The sequence below is a fragment of the Dasypus novemcinctus genome, chromosome 6, assembly GCF_030445035.2.
Source record: "Dasypus novemcinctus isolate mDasNov1 chromosome 6, mDasNov1.1.hap2, whole genome shotgun sequence".
Lineage (NCBI taxonomy): Eukaryota > Metazoa > Chordata > Mammalia > Cingulata > Dasypodidae > Dasypus > Dasypus novemcinctus.
The window spans coordinates 51,601,355-51,626,327 of NC_080678.1; the positions used below are offsets into that span (position 1 = coordinate 51,601,355).

A 24,973-nucleotide genomic window follows, 5' to 3' on the forward strand; every position below is an offset into this window, starting at 1 on the left:
AGAGGGAATGATAGAATGTCAAGTGATCAGGAGCCCAGGCACTTTTCTCTATGAATGTCCACAAGAGGCTTACCTTTAACAACAATATTGATCAAATATATGTCTAGTACCACTCTAGGTGCTGGGGACACGACATTGAACCTAACAACAGTGCTCAGAGGCTGCTAGAGCTTAGAGGCTTGTAGAAAGGCAGCAGCATTTAGTAAGTAAGAGAATGAGTGTTGAAGTCAGACCTTCGTTGAATGTTGGACAGTCAAAGCATCATTACTTTACCTGTAAAGTGGAGATAATTATATGTACCACACAGGGTTGTGATGAAGATGCAATGAGATAACGTATGTGAGGTAGTGAATTCAGAGCTTGGCAAATTAAGCTCCCCTAAATAGAAACTGCTGTTACTATTATTATTTTGTGGCTTACTCTCTGGTTCAGGAGTTAGAGTATGGGGCTCTTAGAACTGGCTGGTAGTTCTGGGAGGACAGTGCTGTTTTCCTGGTTGTGCACTATTTAGAGAAAAGCTGGCTGTGCTAAATATTCTTCATTTTATAGTTGTAATGGCTGATTTAATTTTATTGCCTTGTCTAATGTGAATATTTTTTTCACATTTCTTTCAAACAAATTATTGAAGTGTGTGACTATTGATGCTTTAATTTATTTCTTATGACTTGATGGGTTTCTCCCTGGTGAGGGCAGACCATCATTTGTTTGGTCAACACTGACTGAGTTCTTACTCTGCACCACACATTAAGAGTGTGTGTGTGTGTGTGTGTGTGTGTGTGTGTGTGTGTGATGGTGTTCAGGGGACGACAGCTCATGGGTCCTCATGGTAATGGTGGAGGAACTGGCTGGCATGTAAGTCCCTAGTTGTTCACCGAATTCTCATTGGCTTCTGCAGCGTTTTCCCTAGTATTGATCCCTGGGCATCCTGCTGATCTCCTGGATCTCTATATAGAGTGAAACTCATCTTGCCAGTCTCTAAGTATTGACTTCTGTCCTCAATGCGTAACTGGGCTGAAGTTTCTGCTGCTGGTAAAACTTATGGTTTATTCTCTCTGTATGGCCTGGGCCTAAAGAGAATCCTGCACCTCTCTTGTTGTGGTTCTTCTTGAGGCTTAGCTATGATTTCCATTTAGATCATATGTTTGCCTTGGAATCATTTTACTTTTTTTTTTTTTTTAAAGATTTATTTTTATTTATTTAATTCCCCTCCCCTCCCCTCCCCTCCCCCCCCGGTTGTCTGTTTTCTGTGTCTTTTTGCTGCGTCTTGTTTCTTTGTCCGCTTTTGTTGTCGTCAGCGGCACGGGAAGTGTGGGCGGCGCCATTCCTCGGCAGGCTGCTCCCTCCTTCGCGCTGGGCGGCTCTCCTTATGGGTGCACTCCTTGTGCGTGGGGCTCCCCTACGTGGGGGACACCCCTGTGTGGCACGGCACTCCTTGTGCGCATCAGCACTGCGCATGGGCTAGCTCCACATGGGTCAAGGAGGCCCGGGGTTTGAACCGCGGACCTCCCATGTGGTAGACGGACGCCCTAACCACTGGGCCAAAGTCCGTTTCCTCATTTTACCTTTTGCCATAGCCCTGGCTCTCATCTCTTAGCTATCTTCCACATCTCCATTAAGCGCATGAGAGAACATCTGCATCACTTGTGTGCTACATGGAACTTGAGAGATGTTCAGGGGGCACCACCTCTGGTAAGGGCAGCCAGCAAAGCGGTGTCTTCCCATAGTTCCACAGGGAACATGTAGCACACACATCCTTATTGCAGCTTCCCCTCAACTACCCAGGCTTCTCTCTCTTTGCTGTACTATATATCTGCCTCTGCTACAGACTTAAGGGACTGGGAGAGGTGGTCCCTGAGAAACTTGGGCAACTCACCCCCCTTCCTTAAAAAAAATCCCCCTTCCTCTCTATGTAACTTCCTACTTTCTCTTCCTGTGTGGTGGGAACTTCCTCTACAACACAATCCCCTGGTTCTTCACCTGTGGACATATCTTTCTGGATATGATCCATCTTCTCTTCCCTACAGCAATACGCTTCTTGGCTTCATCTTAAAGACCATTGAGAGAAACTGGCTTACCAACAAAGGTTAATATATCAGGATATATTTCAAAAATATTATCTATATTATAGGAATTTTGTTTTTAGAAATGCCTAAAAAATAAGAAACTGATCAATTTCATGGTTCTTAAGTAATAACTAAGAGTTGCTTCCTCCTTCTAAGTTATTTAATCATAGCAGAGTGAACTCAATCAGAGTTTACTGAGAGTACCTAGTCTGCCAGGTAACATATATTGGGGAAGAGATACTTAATAATTAGTCACTGGCTTAAGAGTATAGACATCAGTAATTCAACCCCCTGGTTTTATATGTTAGGATATAGCACAGAAAGAAAGCAATTCACACATGGTCACATGACTAAGTAGTGTCACTTGAACCCAGTGGTCCTGATTCCCACTCTTGGTATTTTCCCACCACACACCCTTTGCCGTTTTTGTGGTTGCAAACCAATTCACAAATTTGGCTGAAGACTGAAGCACTGGAAACAGAAGGGATGGAGAAAGGAGAAAAAAATGGAGAGACAATACTGGCAGCCCACCAAGGGGCGTAGTCTCAGAACCACTCTTTCTTTCCTCTAGCTGTTTACTGATATAAGAAATGTGCAGGTGTGTGTGTGTGTGTTTTAAACGGATAGAAGGGATCACTTCAGAAAGGTCTACTGTGGGAAACATGAATGTGCTTTCCTGGGAGGTTACTGAATGTTAGCAAGAATTCTTTGTAAATGTTTAGATTTTTGGAAGCAAAGAGGGTGAAGTGAGATTGAGACTGTTTCCCAGTTTGCACTGTAAGAAGTAACCTTGGAGAAATATCATAGTAGAGAACCTCTTTTGCTTCAGAAATTGTTCTAAAGCCAGAATGAGATGCAGGATACAATTAAATTTCAAAGGTTAATGTCAAAATAAAATAAATTGGATGCTGATTAGTAAAATGAAGAACTGCAGGATGGTAAAATGTTTCCTTTGTTTTAGGTATACTGTTAATAAATGACTTTTCCATTATATTTGTCTAATATTAGGTGGGTTAATTATTTATAAGAATGCTCAAACTAATATCATAGGGGAACTGCAGGCTGCTCCAAAGTCTCTAGGAAACTAAGTTAGCTTTGTCTAACCTGTGCCTTTCTTCTGAATACATACAACTCTATTAAGGGACCTGTTTTGAAAGAAACTCCCGTGAGTTGCTCTGTGAGCCGCAGTATACCTTTGTGTTAGTCTTGTTGACTCCCCCCCTTCATTTTGCCATGGTCACGCACATGAACGGGTGCTTAAGCTTTAATATTGCTTGGAGTTCTTGTTGACAAAAATGTGCGTTAGTAATTCCGAAACCTAGAGGGCAGATGGACAAGTGCTGTCAAAAATTTGCCAAAGCGACTCGTCTCCATTTCCTTTCAGATGTAGTGCTGTCAGGCAAATCCCTTCACCTCTCTGAGCTTCAGTTTCATCATTGTGAAAGGCGGAGATATGGTGCTTATCTCTAAAGGTTGTGAGGATCAAGTGCGATTATTTATGAGGCACTATTAATAATATTGCTTACAAGTGCCTTCAGAGAAGTCACACTTAGTCATGTGACAATGTGTGAATCGCTTTCTCCCCACCCTGGAATCCTGTAAGGATGTTCCTTGTTCTGTGTTTTACCCAGGTTGACTCTCTGACTTAAAACAGACTTTGGTTCATGATGCTGTTACCACAGGAATACTGGAATTATTACTGAAATTCTTTTTTTAAAAAAATTTATGCAATTGTGTTTTTTGAGAGACCCACACAAATCAATTCTTAGCTTAGAAAATGTGGCAATGCCAAAAGCAGAATGCTCAACTAGAACAAAGGAAAACGGAAACATCTGGGTATAGCAGAGGCAATGCAAAAACTAATGATGCTTAATATTTTTTTAAAAGAAACAAAACATTTTATTTGCCAGGGGCTTGTTGCCTGCAGGGTGTTCTCTATTGAATAATCACCTAATTTCCAATGTGCAGTTTCAAGAAATGATATGGTTATTTTTAGTCCTGAAAAACCAAACAAAAGAGATTTTTGTGCTCATGTTTACACTGCAGGAGTAGACTTGAAATATCTATTTAAGAAAATAAAATTTTGAAGAAGAACCATAATTTAATCATACAAGCCCAACTATATTCCATTTTGTATATTTTTTCCACTCTTTGTGACAGTCACAAGTATGTAATTTTACATAGCTTCCGTCACAATGTACACAAAATTTTAGAGTCTACTTTTTGCTTCAACATTGCATCATAAATATTTATCTTATTATAATATTATCTTCCTATATATAAATATAAAGGAATGCATACTATCCCATTTGTTTTATTTTTAAAGATTTATATTTTATTTATTTCTCTCCCATTCCCTGCTCGCCCCCCGCCCCCAGTTTTCTTCTCTCTGTGTCCATTTGCTGTGTGTTCTTCTGTGTTCATTTGTATTCTTGTCAGCAGCACCAGGAATCTATGTCTCTTTTGTTGCTTCATCTTGCTGCGTCAGCTCTCTGTGTGTGTGGTGCCACTCCTGGGCAGGCTGCACTTTTTTCGCACTGGGAGGCTCTCCTTATGGGGTATGCTCCTTGTGTGTGGGGCTCCCTTACATGGGGGACACCCCTGTGTGGCATGGCACTCTTTGCGTGCATCAGCACTGTGCGTGGGCCAGCTCATCACACGGGTCAGGAGGTCCTGGGTTTGAACCCTGGACCTCCCATGTGGTAGGTGGATACTCTATCCATTGAGCCAAATCCACTTCCCCCATTTGTTTTTTAAAACGTATTTTTCATTTATTTTTAAAAGATACTTAGATTACATAAAATGTTACATAAAAAATAGAAGGGATTCCCATATGCCGCACTCCCCGCACCTCCTACCCTTTCCCACATTAACAATTCTTTCATTAGTGTGGTACATTCATTGCAATTGATGAACACATTTTGGAACACTGCCACTAATCATGGGTTACAGTTTACATTGTAGTTTACCCTCTCTCCCACTCAATTCTGTAGGTTATGGCCAAATATATAAAGACCTATATCTGTCGTTGCAGTGTCACTCAGGACAATTCCAAGTCCTGAAATTGCCCCTGAATTTCACCTCTTTGTCCCTCTCCCTGACTTCAGCACCTCCAGTGGCCACTGTCTCCAACCAATGATATAATTTCTTCCATTGCTAGAATCACAATAAGTCTATAGTAGAATACCAGTAAGTCCACTCTAGTCCATATTTTATTCCCCAATCCTGAGGATTCTGGGATGGTGATGCCCACTCCACTTCTAATTGAGAGGAGGACTCAGTCCCGTATGGTTGATGGATGGGGCTCTCTTGCTTGCAGTTGTAGACTCTCTCAGTTCCTTGGTGTGGTGGTTGTCCATCCTCTCCTCCTTGTTAGTTGTCCTGGGTAAGTCCAATGAACTGGAGAGTAGGTTTTGCAACTCCGCTGAGGTTCAGGGCCCAGCTGGTACATGGACAGCCCAAAGATTTAAGTCTCTTGGACATACACCTACCACCATTTGTTTTAATGTATCATAATTCTCTAAACATTCTCTAGTTATTGAATATTCAAGTTGTTTCTTAGCCATTACCATAGTTTTTGGCTTCTCTTAAATTATTTCTTCAGGATAATTTCCCAGAAATGGGATTACTGTTCAAAGAATATGAATAACTTTCTAATCCTTGATTCATCATATTATATTGCTTTTCAAAAGGGCTGGGCCACAGCACTACCTGTTTCAACATTTTAAAACAGCACTAGACGGCACCAACTCAGGGTGGTCCTTATACTGGATGTTTATGGGTAGGTGGATTCAGAGGCTTAAGCTGGAAAACAGCATAACCTTGGGGGTTATTTAAATGGAAAAACCTAAGAGGCTGGGACTATACCAAGACAGAGGTTTGTAAGTTTTTACTTTTTAAAGTGTACAATCGGTTCTATCATTCCATGACACTTGGTTGTGTCCCTAGTCATACTATGTGTGTGTTTGGGTGCAGATGTAGGTAAAACCTTCGATCACAGCACTTTTGGGATTGAAAGAGAAAGAGAGAAGGGGAGGGAGGAGGAGAAAGAGAGAGAGAGACAGAGAGAGGGAGGGAGAAAGTATGTCATGAATGTGACTCACATGTGGCTGCACATTAAGCTTTGATTTACTGGCAACACGGTAAAGGCTGAAGTTGAAGATCTTTTGCCTCTGTGGGCCTAGCAGGTATTGTCCATAAGCAAAATATCCCAGGGTTAGAATACAAAATGTCAGGGACAGGGTGAGGTGGGAGTGTAGGCCTTATCCAAAAGGGGGCACGTCCGCTTGGCTCCCGCCAATGGCTGCTACAGGGAATAAGGTCCATATTTTTAGAGGTTTCCAGTTTTCAAGCTCTTCTGATATTTCCATGTTGTGACTAATTTAAACATTTAAGAAACATTGTGGGCCTAAATAAAATGTCCTGAAGTTTGATTTGCTCACTGCCAGTTAGTGACCGTTCTCATTTTACTCTTACCAAAATCCTGTAAATTAGACAGCGAGGGTGTAAATCCAGCTCCTAGAATAATTTCTGGTGCACTACAGACAATAAATATTTACTGAATGAATGAGTGATGAATAAATGAAAAGAGGTTAAGGCACATGGAAAATACTATCTACATTTTTTTTTCACTAGGTACTCCTCATGTTTGATTTCATAAGACATTCTGCGAGAATATTAACCCCATTTTATAGATGAGTAAACTGTGGCTCAGATAGGTTAAAGTAAGTTGACTGAGTTCATGTAACTCAAAAAATGGAGACTCAGAACCAGAACCCAAATATTCTGATTGCTAGTATTTTTCACTATTCAACACTGTCACTCTGTCACCATAGTCATAAATATCAATATCTCCCATCCCTTCTTCCCAAATATTGGCATTTTATTCTGCAGTACATCACATCTCTCTAGAACAGGGGTCTGAAAATTTTCTCCATAAAAGGCCAGATAGTAAATATTTTAGGCTTTGCGGGCCATTTGTACTGCTTTAATTCGTACTGCTTCAACAACTGAATTGCCATTGTGGCTGGAAAGCAGCCATAGCCAAAATGCAAGTAAATAGGTGCGGTTGTGTGCCAGTGAAATTTCATTTACAGAAGGGGCTGACTTTTGCTTGAAGGCAGCAGTCTGCCTAACTCTGCCTTAGAAAACAGACAAGTTACACACCTTATTTTAAAAAAGTAACAAGCTGGTTAAGTTGCTAGCTCATGATATGGGTGTTTAAATCATTTCCTAGTTTTTTGGCTTTACTTAATAGTTCATAGAAACATTATGTATATATATATATCTTAAACTACTCTCAGGTAGCAATGGTGTGCTAGTAAATATTTAACAGTTTCAGGGGGAGGGGAGGGGAGGGTGCAGGATAGAAAAAGCTCTGGGGTGTAGTTTGCTAATTTATTATTTCTGGTATAAATACTCCCACCATGGGTGATTTCAAGCTACCACCAAGATATCATCAAAGATGGTATGGGGATAAGATGTAAAAAGGAGATGTTTCCAGCACATTATTTCTGAGGGTATATCAGTTTGGATTCTTTTGGCAGAAGTAACAGAAATATCAACTAGTTTAAACAATAAGTAAAATGTTACCTAACAAGCTAGATAGGGTGGCTGCAGACTTAACCTAATTCAGCAGCTTAATGAAATCACTAAGGATCCAGGTTCTTTTCATCTTTCTGTTGTGCTGTCCTCAAGTTAATGTCCTTCACAGTTAAAAGATGGCCGCCCAGCCAGACACAAAAGGGCAGATACTGTATGATTGTGCTACTATGAATTAAATATATTGTGTAACACATTGTATGATTCCATTTATATAAAATGTAAATGTGAATCAATTTATAAAGATGAAATTAGATTAATGGTTATCTAGAGCTAAGAGAGGCATGCTAAGGGATGTGGAGTTTTTCTTTTTGGAATAATGAAATGGTTCTAAAATTTTTTGTGATGATGAATGCACAACATTATGATTATACTAAAAACTATTGATTATACACTTTGGATAGACGGTATGATATGTGAATATATTTCAATAAAACTGCTGAATGAATAAATAAATAATTGTGCAAGAATAGCCAGGAAGAATGGCTATGTATAGCAGGGGAAACAGAGAGAGATTGAGAGGTGAAGAATTTGACTTGTTTGCTTTTTGTTTATTATTATTGAAATAAGGAAAATGCTCCAATAATGATTGAAGTGATTATATGATTGTCACAATGACTATGTGATTATATCAAATACCACTGATTGTACTTTGTATGAATTGTATGCTTTATTACTATGTACCAAGAAAATTGATTTGTTTAAATAATAATTTTTAAAAAGATGGCTGCCCAAATATGCTGTCATATTTGAAAACTGAGGTGATGCTTCATTTAATTAACACAACTTAAGATTCCTTCTGGAGATCATTATAAAATTGTGTCAACTTGTGATTTTATCAATCCAGTAGAAAAACTTCTTTTTGCCTATTAAAAATATCTCCCAACTGTAATTAAGAAGCCTATTCAGGAAGCAGACTTGGCCCAGTGGATAGGGCATCCGCTTACCTCATGGGAGGTCCGAGGTTCAAACCCTTGGCCTCCTTGACCTGTGTGGAGTGGCCCGTGCACAGTGCTAATGTGCCCAAGGAGTGCTGTGCCACACAGTGGTGTCCCGATAGCGGAGCCCCACGCGCAAGGAGTGCGCCCCGTAAGGAGAGCCGCCCAGCGTGAAAGAAAGTGCAGCCTGCTCAAGAATGGCACCACACACACGGAGAGCTGACACAACAAAAAGAAACACAGATTCCCTGTGCTGCTGATAAGGATAGAAGTGGTCACAGAAGAACACATAGTGAATGAACACAGAGAGCAGACAACTGGGGGGGGGGAGGGGAGGAGGGGAGAGAAATAAATAAAAAATAAATCTTAAAAAAAAAAAAGAAGCCTATTCAGAGAAGCAGATGTGACTCAACCGATTGAGCTCCTGCCTACCACATGGGAGGTCCCAGGTTCAGTTCCTAGTGCCTCCTAGAGAAGATGAGCAAGACAGTGAGCTGGCGTGATGGGCAGGCAGGTTGAGGCACATTGAGCTGATGCAACAAAGAGATGCAAAGAAGAAAGACAATGAGAGACACTACAAACTTGGTTGCTGAGGTGGCTCGAGCAATTGAGTGCTTCTCTCCCACATGGGAGGTCCCAGGTTCGGTTCCCAGTGCCTTCTAAAGAGAAGACAAGCAGACACAGAACACACAACAAATGGACACAGAGAGCAGACAGCGAGTGCACAAACAACAAGGGGGGCAGGATAAATAAAATAAATTGTTAAAAAAAAAACCTGTTTGATGTGTTGAGGAAAACCACCATAACAGTTTCTGTTATGGCCTCAATCGAGGTATGGTTTAGTTGGGGCTTCTGCTCAGGGTCTTTGAAGGCTGCAATCAATGAGTCCGCCAGATTGAGTTCTCAATTGGAAGCTCAACTTGGGAAAATTCTGCCAACTTGGGATTTTGACAGAATTTATTACCCTGTGGTTGTAGGACTGAGAACTTTTTTTTTTTCCTTTCTATTGGCTTTCCTCTTAGCTTTCTAGAAGCTGCCTGCAATTCCCTGTAAATGACCCTTTTTTACCGTAGGTAGTTCACAGTATGTCAGCTTGCTTCTTCAAGGCCAGCAAGAGTACATCTATTAGCAAGACTGAACCTTGTATAATGTATCATAACCACAGACTAATATCCCATCACCTGTGCCACACTTTAATAGTCAGATGCAGGTCACAAGCCTGCCCACACCCAAGGGGAGAGATTACACAGAAGCATGAACAAGAGGCAGGGCTCGTAGAGAGCACTTTAGTCTGCCCATCACAAGGAGTTTTGTGTGTTTAGCTTATAACTGAATCCCTAATGCCCTGAAACAGTGCCCTACACATATAAAGCATAACTAAGTATTTGTAAGTTGAATGAATTAATGTTGTAGGTATTACTTCTTTGAGCCACTTATTGCTAATATTTTCCCCCAAGTCTTTGGTTTACTTTTTATTTTTATTTACTACATGTTATGATATATAGAAATAACAAATTTTAATTTAGACAAATCAACAAATATCTTTTTCTTAGGTGTGTTCCATTAATTTCCATCTTTGGGAGTCTTTCTCCTATCCAGAGATTGGATAAATATTTGCCTATATTTTTACCTAGGTTTTTAATGACATTTTTGGTACCGTTAATTCTGATCAATATATCTAGAAGGTCAAGAACTAACATATGATGTATTGCATAATCCTTTTTTGTCTCCCCTGATCTTTGTTGCCTTATTTAGAGTATACTGAATTATTGTATACAACTTCTGGGATTTCAATTCTGTTTTGTCATTATCCTCTAGATTGAATTATACACCTTTAAAATTATAGCATTCCCAGTTAGAAATTCTACCAAAGAAGTTACTTTTAGACTCATTCAGTTTAGCAACTAGGATTATCTAAGCTGTTGTAACAGAGAGACCCCAAAATGCAGAGGCTCAAATAAAATGGAAATTTATTTATTTTCATCTAACGGTGTAGAGGTGTGTGAAAGTTCAGAGCTGGAGGGACAGCTCTTCTCCACCGAGTCGTTTGGTGACCCAGGTTCCTTTTAACTTGCAGCTCTGCCAGCCCCTAGAGTGATATCCTGATCTAAATAGTGGGAGCTCTCTCATCTCCACATCCATGTTCCAGTCTGTTGGACAGGGGGATAGGGACTTTGCCTTTAAGGTGATAAACCAGAAGTGGCACGTATTACTTCTGCTCATATTATTTTGGTCTAGATTAAACCATGTTGCCAAATCTACTTTTTAAGGGAGTTTAGGAAAAATGGTATCTAGCTGGATGACATGGATTTGGTTAAAGCTTGAGAGATTCTCGTATTAAAAAGGAGGAGGAAGGTTACTGAGGGAAACTAATTGTTTTTGCTCCAGTCTTGTATTCATAATTATAATCATACAGGAAATTAGTAATCATCTTTACCAAGTGAAAATCAACTTTTGAATATGACAATGAAATACAAATATGTCCTGATTTTTGGTTTTAGATGGCCAGTAACTCATGTGCCAGGTAGCATTCTATGCCAAACTTGAATGCCAACAGGAAGTCACTGGTCAGCAAACTCTTCCCAGATCATTACTTGGCTGTTGGAATAACTTGGAAAAGAAGAAAAAAGACAGATCAAAACAATGGCAAGAGTAAATAGAGGTCGGTATACATCCCCTCCAGATGGAGGCTGGGGCTGGATGATTGTGGCTGGCTGTTTCCTTGTTACCATCTGCACTCGAGCAGTCACAAGGTAAGTGGAATTTTCTACTTAATTTATTAAGGTGACCTTGCTTTTTTCCCTTCAAAGTCTGCTTCATTCTATTTCTGAACTCATTGTCATGAAAATGTAAGTGTATATGTGTATGTTGAGTGTGTGTGTATATTTCCCTTGACAGCACAGATATTTTTTTCTTTGCAAGAAATATGATTTTTGACACTCGAAAGACCTTGGTGGTGGTCTTTTCTAAAATATCTAATACTTAAATTGGGAGAATTAGGCCAAATACTATGGCTATTCTAGCTATTTGTTTTCGTAAGCAGCAGCTACAGAAGACTGTAAGTATGTTATACAAATTTCCTTTATCCTCCATCTTTTACCTATAATTATTATGAAATATTAAAGACATCATATATGAAATAATATGGGAAGTGTCTTGATTTGCTCATCAGAGGAGGGAATATTTCCATGGTATTTTCATAATAAAACCACTTTTCCAGAAGTTTATAAGAGAAGGTAAGTTAGTAAATGCTGACATGCATGGATCCAGGGACTGGTGAGATGATTTCTGCAAGTCCATTTCTGTAGAATTTTCTTATCTATTACCTTTTCATTAAGGTTTTATGGTGGAAATATGGAGTTCATTGAATGTGTGATTCAAAACTCAAAAATAAAAAAAGACACTCTGGACAAACTGATAGCAAAAGATCTTAATGGTGTAACATGTAGCTTTGAGTCTAGGGATGAGGAAAAATGAGTTCCAGGTGACAAGAGCATGATTGGAAGGTTTACAATGAATTTGTGACTTTATCACATGGAGTTAATCTTACACAGGGTTAGGGTCTATATTCATTCCAAAAGGGAAAATGTGTAAGGTTAAAATAATCCTTGAAAACCCCTTGTCTCACCAGATACTGAGTACTTGGAGGCTTAAAAAGCTAGAATTTAAATTATTTTGTTTCATTTTGCATTGACTGTGAAGATGGAGACTCTAGGTTGAAGAAGAGCATTTGGATGGCAGCAGCATTAATACAGGGTTTTTCTCATTCTCACTTGCTCAGTTCTCTCTCCCTCTTTGTTTTTCCTCTTTCCAAGGGCATAGTGTTGAATATGCTTAAGTTAAATATGTATACAATGAGAATCACTTTTCATATATTTGGAATAAATATATACTTGAAATCTGCATTGTGCTAGCTCTTTTATCTACTGGTGCTTTTATTCGAGTAGAACTCTTTGTTACTCTTCTGTCGCAACACACCCTTGGCAGTACATGAATGTAATTTGTACTAATAACTTGGTTTTAGGTGGTCAGTAACTCATGTGCCAGGTAGCATTCTATGATCAATGATGGAATCATTGATAAAGGGATTGATATTCCCCTTCCCAATAACAAAGATATAATGCAGGAAAGAATCTGGATGCTTGCTTTTGCTACAATAAAATTTAGCCAATTAAATGTCATGACAAACTATAAATTTGTTCTAAAAAATGTGATTGATGCTGAGTCTATTTTGTTTTGAGTCTTGTGATCTGGGTGTGAGGAGGTGGTGGAGTTAAAAGACATCTCTTTCATCTTGGTTCTTATGTGTGAACCCATGAGGAGAGCGTTCTGGAAGCTCTGGAAGTGGGCTTAATGTTTTATAAGGAGGGTTCCTGCTGATATCTCCTGGGAAATGGGGTCTTCATATTGAAACTGCACTCATAGAGTTGTCCATAGTGCTTTTGGCTGGGATAATATGATGTTTCCCCCAATTACATTGCTTCATATGAGTCTTGTGATTTAGGTGGAATAGGCTTATCTACTCCCATATTATAGACTAAGGCACTGCTAATAAGAAAGCCTGACTAACCTATACTTAAGCGACTTGTAGGATAAAGCCAAACTGGAATCCCAGTTTTTGTTTTACTTCGCATCTTTTTATTTGCCACTGCACACACACTGTTGATCCATTGACTCTTGACATGCGTGCCCACACACACACACACAAACCACAATTGCTCTAACACACAACTAAATATTTTCCTTAGTCTGCTATTTCTCATACATACACCACACTTTGGCCTGCTCCTCCATATACTCTACACTATACTGTGTCTACACACATTTGCACACAACAGGACACTCACATTCATGTCCCCTGCTGGAGCCTTTTCATTGTGAGAAATGATTTTTGGGAGCTTTGCTTCAATCCCCACTTCTGTAATAAAGAGAGATAGAAGGTTAGAGGAAATGCTGAAGCCAATTCCTTGTTCCCTGCAAAACTATGTAGCTTATCCTTTAGAACAACAACCCCAGGAATAGAAGACATAGCTTTTTTTTTTTTTTTTTTTTTTTTTTTACAAAAAACAAAATGCCCTGGGCATGGAAATCATTATTTTAAGGTGAGTTACCCCCTCATATCCATGGGGCTCTCATGTCAGTAATGAGAAGTTATGGTGCCGGGGACAGTTGTCTCCAAATTCCTCTTATAGAAGGCCTCTGCCGTCTCTGCCCTGTTGGCACCTGGCATGGGTGATGTTACCCTCAACTCATGTACAGACAAATACACATCAAGGCTGGGAGAGACTGTGTGTGCTGATTCTTTGAATGTTGTTCTCTGGAACTATGGCTCTAACTTGGGGTAAACACCCATGGAAAATAGAGGACTTACATCAGGGACACAAATTTATTGATAGTCTTTAATGCTCCTTTAGCATTTTATATGGCTTGTTTTGTTAGGCAGGATTTGAATCTCAATTTTCTCTCAAAAGTTGATGACCAATAGATCTGATGGCTCCTATGGAGATTGAAAGTCTTGCATCTTTTTTTAGGTTGTACCTTTATGTTTTCAACTTCCTTTTGAATTGAAATCAATTCCACCAATATGTTCTATACAGTTTTTGAAGACAAAGTGCTTTACTAGGTGCTTCCAAAGAGATAGAGATGTTGAGGCATGATCTGGTAAGCTCAGGCATAAGTAACTGTGAAACAAAAATTAAAATGTGCTAAATATATATTAGGTAATAGCAGAGTATAACATAACACTGATGAGGGAGGGATTGATTCTGACCAGGGAGTTCAGGGCAGGTTTTCTTGAGAAATTGTTGCTGGAATAGAGTGGGAAGTATTTGGAGATGCAGAAATGAAAGAGAAAGACGTTTCAAACTTTATCTGCCATGTATTGCATGTGTTACTCGTTTTGTGGTACTGTTGGGCAGGTTTTGTTTTAGAACTGCCAAGGGTTTAGCTGATAACCAGAGAAGGCATTTGTGGCTGGCAGCAAAGGCCTGTTAAATAGATTACTGGGAGATGCTAAGAGGAGGATAGTTGAGCAGAATAAGCTCAGAAGAGAGAAGTGTTAAGTGGCAGCCAGCATCAGAATCTAAATGTTATGACCCAGGAAGCAGCTAAGAGAACTGGAGATAGGAATAAAGAAACAGATGCTAGGGTGATTTGCTCACTTCAGATAATCACCATCTATTGGGCAATTAATTTATTTTACTTAACAAATAGAATTAAATGAAACCATACATTCAGATGGTAAAAATTCCAACAATACAGAGAGGTATAAAGTAAAATATCATTTTGTCCTCACTTCCTGAACTCCAGTTTTACTGCCTAAAGTTAACCTTGCTAAATTTCTTGAGGTCGATCCAGAAATTTTTAAAAAAGGTTTTCATATATTAATACAAATGCATGTTTTCCCACCAAGGGGATGATACTATACACACAGTTTTGAACTTTCCCCCCCACTTAATATCTCTTAGAAATAATTCCTTATCAGCACATATGGCTCTACTTCATTGAAAAATAGCTGCTTAGAATCCCACTATATAGATGTATCTGTAATTTATTAATGCACTTTTATTGATAGACATTTATATTGTTTCCTGGGTTTTGCTACAGTTATGACCCAGCTCACTTAAAAATCATATATTTCAGGCCATTTTTAATTCATATGTTTCAGCTCTTGCCTTATATTTTAGTTTCCTATGCTGCTTAAAGCAGATACCACGAATGGGGTTGGCTTAAGCAATGGGAATTTATTGGCTTACAGTTTGAGTCAGTAATGATGCTAAATCAAGGCATCATCAAGGTGATGCTTTCCTCCTTCAGACCAGCTGCCGGCTCTCCTTGGCTCCTCTGGCTCATGGCAGCAACTGCTGGTCTCTCTCTCTTTTTCTCTCTCTGTCTCTGTCTCTGTGTGTCTCTCTGTCTCTCTCATGTCATTTCATTTATAAAGGACTCCAGTAAGAGGATTAAGACCCATCTTGAATGAGGTGAGTCACACTTTAACTGAAGTAGCTTCATCAAAAGGTCCTACTTACAATGGGCTCACAGCAATGGATTAATTTTAAGAACATGTTTTTCTGGAGTACATATAGCTCCAAACTACCACACCTTGTAACTGATGGTGTTACTTTCCACACAAAATTTACATAAAGCTTAAAGTTGTGCAGGCTATTAAAGCAGTCATTATTATTTATTTACTCCCTCTGTTCTTTAATGTGTATTTGTATTAGTCCCGGTTCTCTAGGAAAACAGAATCAACAGGAGATATCTGTAAATAATATGAGATTTTATAAAATTCTCTCACATGACTGGGGGGATGTCCAAGTCCAGATTCTGGGGGCAGGCAAACCAGGGGCTCTAATAAAAGTCCAATGAAGGTCCTTGATGAACTCCCAGGAGACACTGGCTGTCCAAAGACAAGCTGGGAAAGTCTCTCTGAATGCTGAAATCACTTCCCCTTTTAAGGCATTCAGCTGATTGGATAAAACATCACTCATTCCTGATGGCAATCTCCCTGGTCAATTGTAGATATAATCAGCCATCTATGCAGTAAACTCACTGATGACTAAAGTCCATAAATGTCCTTGTATTACAAATAGCCTAGTGCTTGCTTGAGCAAACAACTGGGCACAATTAACTGGCCAAGTTGACACATTAGCCTAACCATCACAGTATTGATCACTTTTTCTTTGAGACATCTTATTACCAAACATGTATCTGTGTTAAGAATCATATTTCATTGTGTAATTGAATGATACTCTATTAGTAAATTGACCACTTGAAATGGAGTTGATACCTGAAAAGCAACATCTGCTTTACAAGTCAAAGACCACCTCCAGCTCTGAGATGTGTAGTTCTCTGTCTTCTGGGTACAAGTTAACTTAGTTGTAACGGATGTGTAAAGTTCTTTGTAATGTGGAGCTCTTTTAATGATAGCCGAAACCTATAAATAATTGCTAACATTAACTGAGCACTTACTTTGTGTTCATTGGCGCTCTTCCAAGCAGTTTTTGTTGATTAAATAATTTACTCCTCATAACAACACAGAGGTTGAATTGGGAGTCCAAGTTCCCATGGTTAGTAAGTGGCAGTGGTTTTAACAACTAGGCAACACTCCCTCTTAAATCATTTCCTTTGTTGATTTAGTGGATAACTTCATCAACCAGAGACAAATCTTTAACTAATGGCAGATGTTGTCAGCACCCAACTCTACAGGAGCCAGAAAAGGAATTTTATAGCAGCATGGCAGGAAGGAGTCAGCAAACATGTTGGCCTCTTCAGAGAAAGTATCTTTGAGAATGCCATTTCATAACACATGACACTTGGATGTATTTTGTTTCTACGGTCTTATGAACAGAGCCTGTGAAATCCTGGAAGGCTATTAAAAGTTGTTTACTACTGCAGCATAATCTAGCTTACTCTAACTGATACAGTCATTTTTACCAAACAAGATGAGGAAATAGAGTCTGAGAGATTAAAAGGCTTTAACAAGGACCCTCAAGTACCCAGAGTAAGAATCAGTGATCAGAACACAGCTCTCCTGATGTCCATAATTTCATAAATATTCCAAAGAACAAACCAAAATTATTTTTCCAGAGTGAATACATATGCTGACAATAAAATTTGTTTTGAAGATGTAGAACATGAAATTTTATCATTTAGAAAGTTCTATGGTACTTTTCACTTTTGGGAACAAGTAATAAGTGATACACTATTCCTCCCATGTACCATGAAAGTTATAATCATTCAGAAGCATGTATGTGGTTATTAAAATTTTTTACCTCTGGCAAGCCTGTTCACATGGTTAGACAAGAATCTCAGGTGTTATTTTTGATTTTCATATCTCCAAAGTACTTGGACTGATATGTCTGAATCAAGTCAGTTCAGAAAACAAAACAGCAACAAAACAAGATTAAGTTTTTTAAAAAAAAGTCACAAGAGACAAACAGTCACACCAATGATAAGTTTCCTGAAATGATTTGGTAAAAAGATTATGATTAAAAATTCCAAAATATCTTACTCTCTGGGACCCCTTTCTTTCAGTTGTCCTTCCTTTTCCCTGTATCTTTAGTTTCTTCATTTGTCTTTTATTCTTTCCTTCAGCCTATAAACATATCAGATTCTTCACATCCCCATTTTACCCATCTAGCCACATGTCCCTGCGCTGCTACCATCAATCTTCTTACTTTCTCATTCATACTTAAAATTTCTACTCATCCATTTAACTTCCTTATCTTCTGGTTCCTTCTCTACCAATTCTGATCCCCTTCCCTTCTCCCTCCCTTTTTTCTATCCCTTTGACAAATATTTAATGAGGATCCAGTAGATGCCAGGTACTGTCCTAGACACTTGGGTGAGACAAGACAGACATGGTCTTTGCTTTCACAGAGCAACCATAGCAAGACTAATAGAGAAAGCAAATGAAGGCAAAGGGAATTGCAGTGCAGTTTAGTAGGTGTCCAGGGTGCAGTGGGAGCACAGGAGAGCTATCACACACAGATTAGTAGACAGGGAGTGGTTAGGAAAGGTTTCCTGAAAGAGTTGACTGTTACCTTGAGAATAAAAGAATGAAGGAGCCTGGGGTCAATTCTAGAAAGGAAAACAATTTTTAGGAGGTATGAAAAATCATGGGGGCATGTTGAAGGAAGAAGTGCCACTCTGTGATAGGGTGTACAGTGAGCACACAGCCTGCAGCTGCAAATGTTGATCCCTCCTATTTAGCTCACATGCCAAACTCTATCCTAGTGTCTACTTCTTGAGAACGCAAACTGGACTTAGAATTTAGCTCTCCGTCTTCTTCTCTTTTCTCTTCCTAACATCAGGGACAGCAACTTAATTGTGGGGCTCAGGGTATGATGAAAATACGAGGCTCCTTGTTCAAAAAACAAGAAAAAAGTGCCAATAAAGGCACTAAAATATAAACTTCCTTTTCTTCAGTGGTCTCTCTCAACTTGTCATGATGTTTTTTGCTATTTAATTTTGTTCTAAGTAAAAGAAAAAAAAACCCCAAATCTTAAATTATTAGCATGAACTTACTGTTCAATGCCAGTTTTAAATGCAAATATAAAAGTATTTATTTAACTCATATAAATTCCCAAAATTATACAATTTGTTTTATAGCTCACACATGCAAATTTTTACCAGGAAGTGCAACCCATGCATAAAAGTAATGCAACTATTTTTATTTCATTTCTGGATATGTACACATTCTAACAACACTCTCTACCTTTGGCTTACTGGTGAGTAAGGAAGGACTAAAGCAGAAAGGACCTGTGGGTAATTCTATGGATTAATCTGTGGGATCCCTTTCCTTCTATGTTATCATTTCCAGCATAAGTGGCTGGCTAATACAGGGAAGTAACATGAGTAAGAAAGGATATCATAAGTTTCCTCGGTCATTTGTGTTTCTTAGAACACTACTGCCTTCTTTTTGCATTGGAATCAAGCTCTAGTTCAAAAGGAAGTGTGGCCTCTCTGGCTTCAGATTCTCTCCCCTCCCCCCTTTACTCATTAATAGATGTAACACATATAGCTTGTACTCGCTTGAGTGCCACTGAAACCATGCATTGTAGTGCCACCAGAATTTGTGCTCATGAGATGTCTCTAATGCTATATGTGAATGGGGTGGCAAAAACCATGGGCACACATATTGTACTTATATCCTCAGTTCACATGCTCCTGAGTTAGGACACCATGCTAATCTGTATGAGACTCATTCTAAGTTATACAGTTGTACAGTGATGCAAATTTTTACTTCTGGTTCACTTTTGTCTTTTTCCCGAAGTAATTAACTTTATTTTTCATCATGAAAACTTGTCTGTCTCTTTATTTCACTCTCCCTCTCTGCACATACACACAAATTTCTGATTATGTAAGAAATATGTTCTCATTGTAAAATAGTTCAAAATGTTAAATAAAGACAAAATAATCATTTGAAATCTCATCATTCACATGTAATGACTGGTGATATTTTAGTGATATCCTTTCAAACATTTTCTAGTTATACTACACATTTTTATATGAGCTATATTTTTTTTACAAAAATAAGCCCTTAGTTTATGGACTATTTTGTAACTTACTTTTTAAACATTATATTATGAATTATTTCCAAATCAACAAATATAGATTGACAGCATCATTTTTAATATCTGCAAATATTTCACTATAGTGATTTGCTTCATTTATTTAACTAGTCCTTTATTGCTGGACAATTAGGTTGTTTACAATAGTAGTCTATTATAAATAGTTTTCCAGAATGTATCCTTTTAGTATATACAATATTACTATAATCATTATCATCATCATCATTATCATATGGTTATTATTTTTGGATAAATACTAGAAGTGAAATTGCTGAGTGATGTATAACTCTTTGTTGTCATTTTAATGTGTAAACAACCTCTTGGATGTTACAGATGTTAGCAAAATATTAAGATGAACAAGAAGCCATATTTTTTATCTATCTTTTCTATAAGACCTTTCCTACAGGAGTGATGTTCACATCCACTTGGCTTTAGTGTCTGGACTCTTTTTCTTTTTATCCTCCAGAATGGCTCAAATGGTCAACTTCTGATTTCCCACTTATTAGTGTCCATTGATGTACCACTGAAAACCAGTTAAAACCTGTGGAGACTGGGACAACTGATTGAACCAAAACTTAAAGTTTTGGTTCAAACCCATGTTCATCCACTTTTTGTATAAAATGCTTGCACTGTGTTTTTCAGATGTATTTCAATTTTCTTTGTGGAGTTCCAGACATACTTCTCTCAGGATTATGCACAAACAGCATGGATCCATTCCATTGTTGACTGTGTGACCATGCTCTGTGGTGAGTATCGCTTACTGAGAATAGACAATTATTGGCTAGTGTTGAGCTGTTCATGACAATGACCTTCCACTACATTTGATTACCAGTTTAACTAAAGCAGAAGGGCTATATTGACAACTGGATAAGAGTATTAAAAAAAGAAAAATCACTCCAATCTTCAGCCAAACCCAACCAGAATTGCTCTTGGAATTAATGGTCATGGCTGATGTCAGATGGAACAGAAAGAGAAAATACTCTAAAGGACACATACCATTTAGTTTTTCATGTAGAGAAGTGGTGCTGAGCATCAGAGGACTTGTGTTGATTTGGGAAGCAGCTTAAATACAGTATATGCTTGGCTTCTCTCTTTCAAATGTGGTGGCCTCCTCATTTTCTAGTCATGTAAGCAGTCATGGGATATCTCTGCCAGCTGTTTCTATATAAATTCCATAAATGAATGCTGATAATATGTGCATCTCATCGTAAATCTTTTTTTTTTTTTTACATCCTAAATCTTGGTTTCATTCTGTTTCCTTCCTAGAAGTTTCAAAATTTAACACATGGATTTCATAATTTTTCATGAACATAAATCTTTATGCTTAGAGAAGTATTGGGAAAGGACAGCAACCTCATATTTTTTAATGTAAAAATTTTGTGTGATCTATGCCTCAAAAAAATAATAAAATGTCAAAAAGAGAAAAACAAAAAAGAAAGGATAGGATTGTGCAGTCATGAGCTAAACATATCCATCATGGCTATAATTTCATTCAAGAAACCCCAAAGATGCTATGAAGATAGGGTATGCTCAAAATTCATGGATTCTCTCATTCCATCTATAGAGTAGAGAAGGTCAGACTTTGGGTTTTTTTCTTTTTTAAATTTCAAACTAAGGTTATTAAATTGGTGTCTTAAAGATTTTGAGATTGGATCAAATTGAAAGGATCTATTTACCACCTAGACCCACTTGTTCCCTTTCATTTAAACCCCCAATATTTAATTAAAATTTTAAAAAATGTGTTGTATTTTATTGATGGTGAAAGCTGCAGTCTTTTTTTTTTTTTTAAGGAGGTACTGGGGACTGAACCTGGGACCTCATTGATGGTAAGCACACACTCAACCACTGAGGTACACTGGCTCCCTTCCCAGTATTTTAGAAAGCTATTAGCTCTTCAGGCCTTGGTAACAAAAGGGAAATACTATCTTAAATCAGTATTCTATATTAATTCATTAACTTATAAATAGTTTCATCTGATTCCATTCTGTGTACTGGCATTTATTTTTTAGAAAAAGATGCACTTAATCTGGAATTAGTTGAATTGTGCTGAGATGTATTTCTTTGGTTGGGAGGAATTTGAGAGCAATTCTAGGACTAAAAGATTTGATTAGAAGGCTAAGTTTATACTTTCAACTGATAACACTGGGGAAGTTTATGGGATCAAAAAAAATCATATATTTGGGTGTCCTTGGCTGCCTTTTTTACCAGTAAAACAATCACTTGGTTTTCATGGTCGTTTTATTAGTCACAGCCTTTGTATTTGTACTCCAAGAGAGCCATGTTTGTCTTTCTCAGAGGATACAGATGACTCATTTCCCTCACTGTTATCTTTTGGAGAATATTTGCAATCCCCCCAAAAGGAGTAAACAGCCCTAAGGGACCGGTTGGTCACAATGCTTGTGTACCCACTGAGGCATTGAGCTAAAGCAGGGTCAGGTCAGACCTGCTTATTTAAATCCCATTCAAGGCCTTGAGGTTTGTTGTACCTATTACTGTGTACCTGGGCACTCACCTAGTAATATTAGAATTCAAAGTATGGAGAAAAGTCTGCAGAATCACATTTGGGATGCCCTTTGGGTACAGAATGTCCCTACAGTGAACAGAGTAGTGAACATTTTTCATTGAGTTTTATATAAATTTTGTCACTCTCTAACAACCATTGTAGCAGCAACCTGGAGAATTAGACTTATGCAGGAGATTTGGTCATTCCTATCCTCCAGAGGTTATATATAGAGCCAGCCATTCATGCATTACATATATATATAAATATATATATATTTAAGGAGGTACAGGGTATGAACCTGAGACCTAGTTGCAAGCAGGCCCTCAACCAACTAAGCTACAACTGCTCCCACATGTACTGTTTTAACTAGACAGAAGACATTGCGATAATGTCTCATTCTATCACCTAAATTCAAGTCAGGGCCCAATTTCAACTTAATCAATACAAAAATTATGATACTCCACAGATACCAAGAGAATTGGTTCTTCTGATCTTGTTACTAGGAGTACTGGTATCAGCAGGAATTGTTCCTTACAGAGAAATTCACGTGCTTTCCCTACCCATCACCCCTGCCATTAATCTGGGAGAATCAAGGAGCAGAGTAACTGAATGAAATAACCCTGTACTCTCTGTCAGGTATCCTGAGCTATACTTCTTGGTGGCTGTGGGCATGTCACCTTGAACTTCAGTTCTTCCTTGCTCTCTTTTAGCTTTGATCAAAATCCATATGCCCTGAGGTCAAAACAATTCTGAAATATTTGTAAATCATGAGCAGAGGGGGACTAACCAAAATGTTACTGTGGGCATGAAGCATTTTCCTACATTTTCTGGGTTTTGATTTCATACCCACAGGGTATCCTGAAGCCTGAAAGTATTGCTTGACTGTGGAATTTGTCGATGATATCCCTCCCTGCCCTTTTCCTGTATAATACTGCCTGCCACTTTCCTTCTCCACCACCTATCTTCATTATTGCTAATGGTTTATGATCAATGCTGTGTGAAACATAAAAGGCACATCCTTATACAAGTGTCATGTACTTTAAAGTTTGTCCGCTGTTTGAAAAAACACCAATCGTCCCTGCATTATGAATGTAATAGAATTGAGAAGTGAAATGAACACTGAAATGCAGATCAGTAGACTTGGGTTCTAAGCCCAGCTCTGCTACCTATTCTCTTTGTAACCATGGACAAGTCACTTCTTCTCTCTGGGCCTCCGTTTCCAAATCTGTAGAATGAATGGGATGGGCTCAATGCTCTGCCAGTGCAACACCACACCCTTTTCACAGTACCCTCAAGACCTTTACCTTTATTTATTATTGTTTTGAAGCTCCACTTGGAAGTGTTGTCAGTAATCATTTATCCTGTCAAGTGGGAATCATGCTGGGTGGCTTGATTGCATCTACTGGTCTCGTCCTGGGCTCATTTGCCACCAGTCTGAAGCATCTCTACCTCACTGTGGGAGTTCTCACAGGTAAGGATACTTTGTACCCCACCCCAATTCAGAGGTTGCCAAGCCAACCAACAGAGCAGTAATTCATAAAATATTTATTTTGTCAGATGCATAATTTAGCTGACCTAGCTTATGTCTACCTACTGACAGTTGAACAAAAGAGCTGGAAATGCAATTGATTGCATTACCCTAATGAAAATGCATCAGCATTTTAATTCAGCTACATAATAAAAGTAACTGCTGGCTTTCCCTTGGCAGCAGTGTACAGTCAAGATTCTATATTCAGAAGAAATAAGATATTAGCTAGGGTGACATAAATTTTCAGTAATGGCCATTCTCTCAGCATCTTTGCCAGGCACTGAAATAATATCTGCAGTCAATCTGAGTTGCCTCTGCTTCATTGTGAATATTGTTGCCCAGTAAATGGGGGTTTCTAACTCAAAACAAAAGCCCCTCCCTATATTATAGAATATAATATTCTTTACTATACATTCTCTCTCAATGCTATGGAAGTATCATTTTAGAGAATCATGAAGAGTCCCATGGAAAGAGATGCAACACATGTGCATTCCATAAATCACACTTAAGGAGACTGCATGGGGTGAAGCTGGGGTTGGTTTGTAGGACTGGGACAGCCGTTTGCCCCTTGAGTCAGAGGGGTGTTGAGAGTAGCATACTAAGTCCTGCCCAGGCACTGTGCAGTCAGGGAAGCATGAATTAGGCCCATAAAGAATTTCATCTCATAATGAAGCTCTATATCTAGTTCTATCAGCTAAGTAAGTTATCTGCCCCTAATAACTCAAAGTACCCAGCTGCTAGGGTGACTAATCATCCCAGATTGCCTGAGACTGTCCCAGTTTTAGCACTATAAGTCCCTCATCAGGGAAACATCCTCAGTCCAGGAAGATAAGGATGGTGGATCACACTATGTGCAGACAGGAACAGGAGCTAAAGGTAGAATCTCTTTTCTGTCCATCCTATTCAAGATGCCATGAAATCCAGGCCTAAGGGCCTTAGATTTTCCTAACTTAAAAAGGAATAGAGAAAATGAAAACAAACAAAACAAAACAAAACACAAAAATCAGAAAAAGGAATAGAAGCTAAAAATCTTTAAAAGGCTTTCTGGACTGTTAACACTTTTCTGCTGACCTTGGGAGATATTTTTATGTTGCTGTGCTCATGTATAAAATCAGCATGATGTTTCCAGACTATATGAAATTCTTTTGGAACTTTCATGGAGTCATATATGCTCTTTCAACCTCAATTCTGGAGTGGTGCAGATGATAAAGGTTGTGTCTTCACAAATTTAGTTTATATAATGATTTTTAAGTTCTTCATTTCAT

The 24,973-nt window shown here is 38.5% G+C and overlaps 1 protein-coding gene across 4 annotated transcripts in view; it reads left to right on the forward strand.

The window, feature by feature from the left end:
* The window catches only part of SLC16A12 (solute carrier family 16 member 12), a 96,119-nt gene that overhangs the window by 62,651 nt on the left and 8,495 nt on the right, over positions 1-24,973 (forward strand). For all 4 annotated transcript variants that reach the window (XM_004461417.5, XM_058298807.2, XM_058298809.2 and 1 more), the window contains exons 2-4: positions 11,104-11,355; positions 20,320-20,423; positions 23,508-23,651. In XM_004461417.5, the coding sequence (XP_004461474.2) occupies positions 11,246-11,355; positions 20,320-20,423; positions 23,508-23,651 (358 nt within the window). In that variant the 5' untranslated portion in view covers positions 11,104-11,245. The remainder of the gene's footprint in view (positions 1-11,103; positions 11,356-20,319; positions 20,424-23,507; positions 23,652-24,973) is intronic.